The sequence below is a fragment of the Anneissia japonica genome, unplaced genomic scaffold, assembly GCF_011630105.1.
Source record: "Anneissia japonica isolate Jap-2015-1 unplaced genomic scaffold, ASM1163010v1 scaffold597_len517326_cov190, whole genome shotgun sequence".
NCBI lineage: Eukaryota > Metazoa > Echinodermata > Crinoidea > Comatulida > Comatulidae > Anneissia > Anneissia japonica.
The window spans coordinates 408,783-419,773 of NW_022699214.1; the positions used below are offsets into that span (position 1 = coordinate 408,783).

The window sequence follows — 10,991 nt, forward strand, 5'->3', positions numbered from 1 at the left end:
GAACCGTCTCCCTAACATTCTTCCTCATTCCCTATTCGACGTTTGTTGAAAGAGAACCTCCTTTGTGTATTGTAGCCACAAAGTACTGGACCACGTGTCTCGTGTTTTAGCTATTGCGAGAAGAATTCTTGTTTTTTATTTCTGCCTTGGAATTGGATTTTTATTTTCAAGGAGTTATTGAACTTTTCTGCCTTGGAATTGGATTTTTATTTTCAAGAAGTTGTTGAACTTTTCTGCCTTGGAATTTGATTTTTATTTTCAAGAAGTTGTTGAACTTTTTTGCCATGGAATTTTATTTTTATTTTCAAGAAGTTGTTGAACTTTTCTGCCTTGGAATTGGATTTGCTTGTTTTGGTCACTGCTGCTGGTTTTGGTATGGCAAGCCCCATATGTTCCAGCAAATATTTTTCATTATGTTTGTTTTCTTTAATCTTTCAGTGAGAAAATACAAAGTCCTTGTGTATACAGGCGATGTGTTTCGTGCTGGCACTGATGCTAACGTTTTCATCAATATTTTTGGTGAAAATGGTGACACAGGAGAACGTAAACTGCATAAATCTGAGACATACTCAGACAAATTTGAGAGAGGACATGTAAGTTAAAATTATATGTGGCAAATACCACTATTATCTATCACCTAGATAACCCAACAATTACCAATGTTCCCTGTTAGCACTACTCCCCTCCCCACCTACTTCCCCATTTTTTTAGAATTTTAGAACCTTTAAAACTATATTTTCAGAGAGTCATGATCTACCTCTATTATTTTATTCCATGTTAACTGTATTTTCATATATTCTTCAAAAGTGTGATAAGTTTACAGTGGAAGCAGTTGATCTTGCTAAAGTTTTCAAAATCAAGATTCGTCATGACAACTCTGGTTTTGATGCCGCCTGGTTCTTGGACAAAGTGGAAGTAGTTGACACAGATGGTGAAACGGCGTTGTTCCGCTGTGAGCGCTGGCTCGGTAAAAACAAGGATGATGGCAAGTTGGAAAGAAGTCTTTACATAAAGGTAAAAGGGATTTAGTGTTGCATTCTAAATTTTGCTACCTTCTCTCTGCCACCCTTCCTTCACTGGCCAAATCGGCCTACTTTCCTGTCATTCATAATGAATTCTATGAGTTATTTCCATCTTGCAGGGTTATGATGGTGACACATCAAGTACTAGTACACTAAGCACAATGCATCGTAGTGCTTCAATGCGCTCACTGAAATCCATCAAAGAGAGCCCTCGCTCGGGTCGTCAGTCAGGATTAGAGGATCCACAATATGATGGACCTAGTAAGTAAAAAGGAAACAAGTGATAAATGGTGGCTCTGGTGTCCCAAATGTTTCAGTTTTTTTGAGTTTTTCAATCTTTAAAAATTAAACAAATGATATTATTAGTGTATCAGTCTGTCAAAAATTTTACTTGTGGTTACTCTAGCATTTCTACATCAGAGAGAGCAATAAGTATATTATTATTATGTAAAATATTGACATATATGCATTCATAACTCCTCGGCAAGCTAAAAACATCTTTCCATGTCTTGACTAAAGCCAAATATATTGTTTCTCTAAAGCTATACCCTATACTGTGAAGATAACAACAGGCAAAGAGGAAGACATGGGTACAACGGCAAATGCATTCATCAACATCATTGGACCCAAGAAGAAGAATGTTACGGGCAAGATTCCACTACACTTGGTTAATAAGACTAAAATGGAGCCAGCGTCCACTGAGACATTCTCGCTTGAGGCACCCGACGTTGGTGATGTTCAGAAGATTGAGGTACAGTATCAGATTATTTGTGATATCTCATGATATAAGCATTATAAATACTGTAGGCCTACTATGAATACTTCTGATGTACAGTATGTAAGAAAACATATTGCATCTGGATTTAAATGTTAATATTGAAATCATGATAAATGTTATTCTATATATTGGTTGGAAGCAGTTTGGTGCAGTGGAAAGGGCTTGGCTTCCCAACCTCAAGATCAGGGTTTCAATCCTTTGCAGTGCATTTCGTTTGTGTTTTTGAGCAAGGAACTTATCCCCATTGCTTCAGTTTACCCAGTTGGGTAATGGGTAGTAGCAAACTGCTGGGAGTCAGCTGCAGTGGTCTAGCGTCCCACCCAGGGGGAGCATCACATTCTCATCCGCTTCACGCTATAGAAACTGAGGATAATCTGCAGCCCCTATGGGCTTTAGTGGCTTGGCAAGGATTTACTACTACTAGGTACCTTATTTATTCTAATTTGTATACTTTAGATTGGACATGATGGTATGACACCACAAGAGGGTTGGTACATAGAGGAGGTGGAAGTTGACATGCCGACAGTCGGAAAGCATTACATCTTCCCTTGTAAATGTTGGTTCTCCAAAGACAAAGATGACGGTCATATTGTTAGAACACTGCACTTGGAACAAGGGCAGAAACTACAGTATAAACCAAGTATGTAAAATTGGAGATTAACTGTGTTCAGTATCAAAGTGAAGTAGATTGAAAAGAAATCATCATCTTCATGTACAGTAAACAAACAAAAAATTAAATTAGTTTTAAAGTTATATGATGGTAATAATGAAAATAAATAACAGTGTATCTATAATAGGCCAACAGTAACAGAATTCCTGGGTGCTCTTTGAGATAGAGACTTAAATCTTCCAGTACAAAAGAACCCAGGTTGCAACTTCTTTCTACTGCCCAGATGTACAGATACACTGCTTTGTAAATATTATACTTCTCCCAAAATCTCAGCAGGATTAAAATTGGTAACTGGATGAGTAGGCATCTGTATTGAGATAGGATGTATTTGATTCATTTTTAATTTTCTGTTGTAACAGAAATCACCTATGAAGTTACTATCTATACTGGGGATGTTCAAGCAGCGGGAACCGATGCACCCATTATGATGACCGTGTTTGGTAGCAATGGTAACACACCCGATATGCCGATTGATAAATGTGGTGACAGATTTGAGCGGGGAGGTGAAGACATGATAAAGGTATGTTGAGGACATAGGCTTAGCCAGCAAGCTGTCCGGCCGTCTTTTGGACGGCCTACAATTATTTAGGACGGCCTACAATTATTTAGGACGGCCTATAATTATTTAGGACGGCCTACAATTATTTAGGACGGTCTACAATTATTTAGGACGGCCTACAATTATTTAGGACGGCTACTTTTACCGTGACGACTTGGACGGCTTGGCCTAATCAGCTCGGCCTAGCCTAATTGAGCTTGGTCTACCTTTAGCAAATTCTTTATATTCTTCAAATTTATCTAGTGTTACATTAAACTAAAGCTAAATCATATTTACGTTTAATAAAAACAACATTTATTGACTGAATGTACGTTGTTTTTGTAACAATATTCAGCGGGGATTCCCAAAGATGGGCGTGGCCCGCCCATCGTCTCAGTGCCACACCACTGACTTCCATTATGGATGACCTATATCGTTTTTCTGGCTAAACCCCTGGTTGAGGAGTCATATTAATAAAATACTAATAATTTTTGAAATATTTTTATACATCTGTAAGGTTTATTGATTTCTACTTATAACAAAAATAAAAGTAATCTGAATTGTATTTGAAGATCTACTTGTATAGGTTAGTCAAAACTTTTACGATTATTATGTAAGTGTTTCATTGATTATTATTTGATTTCCATTACATTGATAAAATATTTATGTAAAAGAATATCTGGATAAACCATTATACTTCTTAAAGTCAACTTACTGTACATCAAATAGGGTTGAAAACCAATAAATTCTGAAAAGGCAGTAATAAAATATTTAACCAGAAACAACTATTTTTATCTATGCACATAGATGGAACTTGAAGATATTGCACCCTTGAAGAAGCTGCGAATAGGTCACAATGGTAAAGGAAGTAGACCAGATTGGTTCCTCGACAAGGTAATATTTTAAAAATGCCAAATCATAAGCATATTGTATTGAATATTGAAGAAAAGGTTATTAATTTGGTAATATTTGAAACATGACAGTTCTTATACTGCTTCCTATGATGCGTGATGGGTGATTCATATTTTCAAGAGGTGTGTATCCCACTCATAGGCTTACTAGTATTAACCAATGGTTTGTATTATTTAGGTGACAATGAGGAACATGGTGAATGGTGAACTCACTGTTTTCAAGTGTGAAGATTGGTTATCAAAGAACCACAGTGACAAGAAGGTGGTACGAGATCTGCCAGCTACTATCAAAGGAAAACAGCAAATAAAGAGTAAGTATTATTGAAACTAATTAAAATAATTTAAAAAATATGCTTGAATTTTGAATGGTGAAGAAAGAGCGCAGGTATAATAGATGATAATTTAAATTTTGTTTCCTTCAGATACAACATATACTGTAACAGTAAAAACGGCTGATGTTCGTGGAGGTGGAACTGATGCAAACGTTTCCATCATCATTTTCGGGATGAACGGTGATTCTGGCGAGTTGAAGCTCAAAGAGTCTACCACGCATCGTGATAAGTTTGAAAGAAATCAGACAGATGTTTTCAAGTTTGATAATATCTTAAGTTTAGGAGAACTGATCAAGATAAGGATTTGGCATGATAATGCAGGTACTGTATATACTGCATGTTTACATTGAGTGTACAATGTACACTAATAGGCTACAATATACAGTATGAAGGAGGTGCACTGTAAACTGTACTTCAGTCTTAAGCCACATTTACACTAGACACGACAAGACACGATACAGATGCGCGCAGTGTTGAAGAATATAAACTAGCGATGATATGTTGTTGTCGTGTCATTATCATTATCAAGATGGTGGTTATAGAATATTGATGAAGTAAAAGGGAGCAGCAGCACTGGTTGTGCACTGAATCATAGAGATCCTTTCAGACCTTTAGATCTGATTAAATATATATATATCTGTCTCTTATACACATCTAGATGTGTATAAGAGACAGCCTGACTGTGTTCTGATTGGTCAGTTGTTAAGTAGGCCTATGATGATTGACATACGGGAAGGTCCAGTGCCTTCCAATCACAGGGTCCTGAGTGATGGATTTTTTCTCTGTTTCTACAAACGTCGCCCATTTATACAACCCCGTCAACAATGTTTATATTCAATCGTCACCCTCTCATGTGATATGGATTTCAGAGAGAGAGAGAGAGAGAGATATTATGATTAATATATTTATTTTTTAGAGGTACCCACTGTTGAAAGCTTTATAAATAAATTTAATGTAATAATTTAAATTATTTGTAATTAAATAAAGAGATATGGAATAAAGATTGATTTACTGACTGGGGTCTTAGCCGATTTTATAAGTACTTACTTGGATAAACTGATGTACTGAAGTACCAAATATCACACAGAATAACAAGATCATTCTTTATTTGTTTATATAGATATTGTTATTTATGGAATTCTCACACTTATCAAGTCAGAAGAATCTTTTTTATGACTAATAATGATGTTGATTGATTTACTTTTTATTATAAAGGTTTTAAAGCTGGATGGCATCTTGGGAGCGTGGAGATTCATGATGCAAGGAAAGACGAATCCTATATGTTTACTGTAAATAGGTGGTTAGCCCGTGACGAGGATGACAAACAGATCATGCGTGAAATCACATGTGACAACCAAGCCACGCCGAGGGATAATAAGGAAAAGATTGGTACATATTTTTACATTGTAGATAAAGTGAAATATCAATATCTTGTCTAAATAATGCCTAAATTAAATTCTATTTTGTAAGTATCTAAATTAATTTGCTATCAATTTGCAAGATAAGTAAACTGACTATGCCAGTTCCATTCAAGAACAGCCCTCAGGAGCTAATGAAACCCACATCTTCTGGCATCATATTTAAACTACTATACCTCCACTTGAAAATTCTTATTCATTTTTTGTTTTTATGGGAGAAGATTTACTTACAGGAATTCTGTAGACCACCTTTTAATTCCAGATCTTTATGGATTGTCAATCAAACATAACTAACCAATCAGAACAGGGCCATGAATACAAGCTTTTCCCACACACATACGTTTTCTCAGAAATGCACTTGTTTTCATATACATTACAGTGTAATTCTGCAGGATGCTAGAATAATCAATAGATACCATACACCACACAATATTTGAATATTACTATTTTCATTTGTATCATGTTAATATATTTCTATGTCATGGTGATCTAGGCTGTGTTTTATTTGTCTTTGTATATTTCTTCTAGTATATGAGATTAGTGTTACAACCACAGACAAGCGAGATGCAGGAACCCATCAGAATGGATGGATTATAATACAAGGTGATCTAAGATCGTCGAAGGAGTTCCTTATGGAAAACTCCCCCAAGGATAAAATATTAAGAAAGTGAGTATCTTCCCAGTGCCTACTCTAAAACAATTAAAATTATTCAAATTCAGCACCTGAGTCTAGAATTTGAAATACTATTGGTAGCAGTAACAGCACAAGTAATATAGAGGGCCTGGCCCGGGATTTATCAATATCGGCTTAGAAGTGTCTTAAGTCAAAAAAGTTAAGGTGTCCCTAAGCAAATATCAAGCTGATTTATCAAACCATAGCAAAATCCTAGCTTAAAAATCGTCTTAGATGGTGCATGTGTACAATGGACTTTTCAATTTTAAGCAATTTTTAAGCTAAGCAATATTGATAATTTGACTTAAGCAAAAAAACCACGGGTTAAAATTGTCTAAAATGTCCCTGTTGTTTTTTCTAGGCACCAGAGATCATAACCTCATGGACCCCTACCATGCTTCTTCCCAAACCCTGCTGGTTTCCATCATCATCTTTTTCCTTGAATCCTAGAGCCATCACTGGGCTGCATTAAATGTAGTATATATACTTTAAACTTGTTGGTTTCTTTTATTTTCTTTAGGGGAGATACAAATACTTTCAGATTCTCCACTAGAAATGTTGGTAAAATTGAAAGCATCCTTCTAGGCCACAAAGAAAGGCCAGACGGTCCACGGCCAAAAGGTACCGGTCGTGACGTGGAATGGCATTGCTATGAAGTACTTATAACAGATTCCAGCAATGGAACAAAGTAAGTGTTGATGAATGTCACATGTAGAGAACTGTACAGTATGCTTCCAGTCACAAGAGAAAAGATCAGGATGTTTAATTTTTTATCTAGCATGCATCAATTTTTTGTACTCAAAAATTTCTCTGAGTGTAAGTGGAAGAATAAGAACTGCTCAAAGTATTAGTTAAGATAGATATTAATATATTGAAAAAACTGTAGTTAAAAATGTTGTCTTGTAATTGTCTGTTTTTTTAGATATATATTCCCTTGTAATTCTTGGATACCACTTGGTTATGATCATGAAGATGGTAAACTTCTTGTCCCCAAATCTGTTGAAGAGGGAAGAAGTACCACAGTGAGAAGTAAGTACAATTCTAGAACTTTAGAAATGGTTTTATTTCAGTTCTAACACTATAAATAAAGTTTGGTAAGTTTGATCGGTTTCAATCTTGGCAGTTTGTAAGGTGGTTTTAAGAAGAAGTAACCTATTGTGTTTGGTACGTTTGTGAATAATCTGATTGCTTATTTACATAATCAATATTTCACTTATCAGGAATTTTACACTATTACTCTAACTAAAGTTTGGTAAGTCAGATTGGTTTCAAATACTACAAAATTCAAGATGGTATTAAGAAGATGAAACATTTCTTTTATGCATGTGTGAATATGCTAATTGCTCACTTGCATATTTAATATTTCACTATATCAGGAAATTCATACTAAATACTATCATAATTCCATACAAAATTTCTATTTTAATTGAAATTGTAATATTTTTTCATGTTGTTTTCGTTGTTGTAGTAGTAAATTGCTTGTTACCACAGTAACTAAAGTTTGGAAAGTCGGATTGGTTTTCAAACTTCTACTTATCAATTCTCAGAGAAAAATGACACCATGGGAAGGCCATGCTTTATTGTGCAGCGTAAAAGGAGCATTTTTTGTTGAAATGAAGATACAAGAGATAAATAATGTAAAATATATATATAGTAACCTGGAGTTACAGTTTGTTATTGTATTTGTTTGTGACATTTTACAATCATATATATAATTCAGATCTGGCTCCAGTACATTATGAAGTCATTGTAGTAACATCAGATGAAAAGGGTGCAGGCACAGATGCTAATGTAAGCATTACAATATATGGATCAAATGGAGACTCTGGAAAACAACCACTGAAGCAGAAATGGCGGGATTTGTTTGAAAAGGGTAAATGAAGTTACCATTATTCTTTTCTAATTTTCGTTTATTTAATTAATTTGTTTACTTTGCTGTATACTATAAAGTTTGTTGGAAGTTAATAACTTACTTGGTCCTTTTATAAGAGCTTAAACTTTTTTTTGAATTGTTGATGTATTTTCCGATTTCTTTGGCAGACAGTGTATCTTTAATGTTTCTGACAAACAATGGATATATGATATAAGTTTTTTGATTGTTATGTCCACAGGTCAAACAGACAAATTTAAACTAGAGATATTGGACTTGGGAAAACTTCAAAAAATTCGAATAGAGCATGATAACGCTGGGTTCAAGAATGCAGCCTGGTTGTGCGATAGAGTAGAAATCATTAATACAGCAACAAGTGAAAGGACTCTCTTTCCATGTGGAAAATGGTTGGACAAGAAAAAAGGAGATGGGGAATTATTTAAAGAGCTCTATCCACAACAGACTTAAGATGTTAGCGGTTTCTCATGCCCTGGGGTTATACTGGAAACAGTGTAATATCTGCACACCTACTTTGCTTGAAATAGCAAATTTATATTTGGATATTTGTACCATCATAATGTCCTGTAAAACAGAACACCCTCAAAAATTAAATATTGAAGATTGCAGTTTACAGAGCGCAATTATATGTTCCTGGGAAGGACATATTTTCGAGTGATGTTTTGGTAATATTGGAAATAATTAAAAATAATCAACACTGATTTGTGTAATGTGACAATAAAAATGTATTCCATCCAATTAACCTTTATATGCAGTACTATATTCCACAATTGGAATTTATATAACAAATGTAATTTTATTTATGCATTTTTGTGATTTATGCATTTTGCTTTTTGTTTGTATTATTTTTGTTAAATCTATGTAGATATCCACACATGTGTATATGAGAATTAAATTGTGTATATATTAAAATTTGTATATTTTGAGACACAATTTTTTTTTGATATGCAGAAAACGATTTATTTTTTGTGGTAGTGTTAAATAAACATGTACATGTTGCTTAAGCAAATTTTCTGAATATGTCGAATTCAGAAATCGCTATTTGGTGGCTTCAAACACTAATGACAGTTTTCAGTATTTTTTATTATAAATGTATTTTAGGAAAAACAGGATGTAGTGCCAAATTCATCATTGTCTCGATTTTTTTAATCTTAGAGGAAATGTTTGTGTGAGTTTAAACAGTAAAGCTCTTGGTTTATAGAATGTAGTATTTAATATTCAGTGTTTGTAAATTAAAATTCAACATAATGTTAAAAGTGCACATCAGAGTTTAAGAAAAATTGTCTTTTTTAGAGGAGTATTTCCGTGGATTTTTCTTCAAAATCACCAAAACTCAAAAGATGAATTCAATCTAATATTTTAATTTTGTGTTTTTTATATAAATAGTGCCAAAAAATCGTATTTGTAGCCTAATATTTAAATTGAAAACGCTGCATTTCTATCATATTTGTTATTGTCTTATTGCATTGGTCATGTAGGGGGTAGTGTGAAAGCGGATTTGCTGACTTGTTTTATTTTGTATATACAGGTAATAGAGGTTTTGTAGTTTATTGCTTTCCTGCGTGGCATAGTCATGTTATTTACTCACTTTGGACCAATCAGGTGCCTAGGATCAGTGTATTTTGTATGAAGACAAACAGTGTTATTATTGTTAGAGAGGTTATAATTACATAAATTTGGTTTTTGTCACTTTAAGAAAGTGAGCTATTCTTTTAAGAAAAAAAATTCACTGGGAATCCAACCGAGATTAGGACTTACTTGCTTCAACAAGTACCAACTGAGCTAATAAGGCTAAGCTGGTACAGGAAACTCACTTGTATTTCCCCATTAAGAACATGGGGATTTTTTTCTCTCTCTACTCTCTAGGTATTACATAAAATCCAATCAGCATGCTACGAATGCTGTAAAATGTTTTGTTGCAAGTGAATAGACGTTGTTTTGATTGATGAGTCCTTAATTCATTCATTTATCGATTTTAATTTAGGTACAGTATATGATATATGGACTTCATTTCACTATTGAAACAAAATTAAGAATAGAGTTTATGAATGATAATATTTTTAGGTCTATAAATCATTGCGATAGTTGTTGTTTCTAACATTATCAGTCATGTTGCGTTTTAAGTCTGCTATTGTGTATACCACCTTTAGTATTAGGCGTATCCGCTTGAAGGACTTTTAACTGTATCTGTATCTGTACAGAAAAGTCCTGGTTTTAAACATGTACTTCGTAATGAAGTGATGACGTCCTCCAGCCCCAAGGATAGATAGATTTACCATTTTACTATTCAAGCTCAGGTATATTTTTAAGCTGTACAGTACATGCTCAGATGTGGTAGCATTCACTAAATCTATAATTAATTAGAATACTTTAAACAGTATGTTTATTTGAATCTAGGCATTTTTCTGGTAGTTGAACAGCAATTGTTGGAAATAAATGTTTCACAACTATTTTTATCTATCTTTTTTCTTAAGTAGGACAATCATACGTGCTTGCTATATGTCTATCTTCAATATTGTTTTAATTTAAATATTGTTTTAATTTAAATTTCAAATTATCTTTATTGCAGTCAATAATATTGCATATTATCATCGAATCGAAATAGACATTCAAATAGTGTCAGTGCCAAACCCAAAACAAAATACATTCAGAAAGACATTCGTTTGACATTGAAACAGAAAATTAGACCAAAATTAGAGAAATACGGAACAACTTGAAGTAGTCATATTAAACATTTTCTTTAAATTAAATATAAAACTGG

At 33.8% G+C, this 10,991-nt stretch overlaps 1 protein-coding gene across 1 annotated transcript in view; it reads left to right on the top strand.

Annotated features, from left to right (window-relative positions):
• LOC117102879 (lipoxygenase homology domain-containing protein 1-like) overlaps positions 1-10,680 on the top strand; it is a 38,436-nt gene extending 27,756 nt beyond the window's left edge. Inside the window, exons 34-48 of the mRNA XM_033243324.1 lie at positions 439-593; positions 808-1,014; positions 1,142-1,283; positions 1,565-1,773; positions 2,257-2,440; positions 2,830-2,990; positions 3,816-3,902; positions 4,098-4,230; positions 4,342-4,572; positions 5,467-5,640; positions 6,198-6,336; positions 6,863-7,030; positions 7,265-7,371; positions 8,063-8,215; positions 8,454-10,680. Of these exons, the coding sequence (XP_033099215.1) occupies positions 439-593; positions 808-1,014; positions 1,142-1,283; positions 1,565-1,773; positions 2,257-2,440; positions 2,830-2,990; positions 3,816-3,902; positions 4,098-4,230; positions 4,342-4,572; positions 5,467-5,640; positions 6,198-6,336; positions 6,863-7,030; positions 7,265-7,371; positions 8,063-8,215; positions 8,454-8,680 (2,477 nt within the window). The 3' untranslated portion in view covers positions 8,681-10,680. The remainder of the gene's footprint in view (positions 1-438; positions 594-807; positions 1,015-1,141; positions 1,284-1,564; positions 1,774-2,256; positions 2,441-2,829; positions 2,991-3,815; positions 3,903-4,097; positions 4,231-4,341; positions 4,573-5,466; positions 5,641-6,197; positions 6,337-6,862; positions 7,031-7,264; positions 7,372-8,062; positions 8,216-8,453) is intronic.
• The last annotated feature ends 311 nt before the right edge of the window (positions 10,681-10,991 follow it).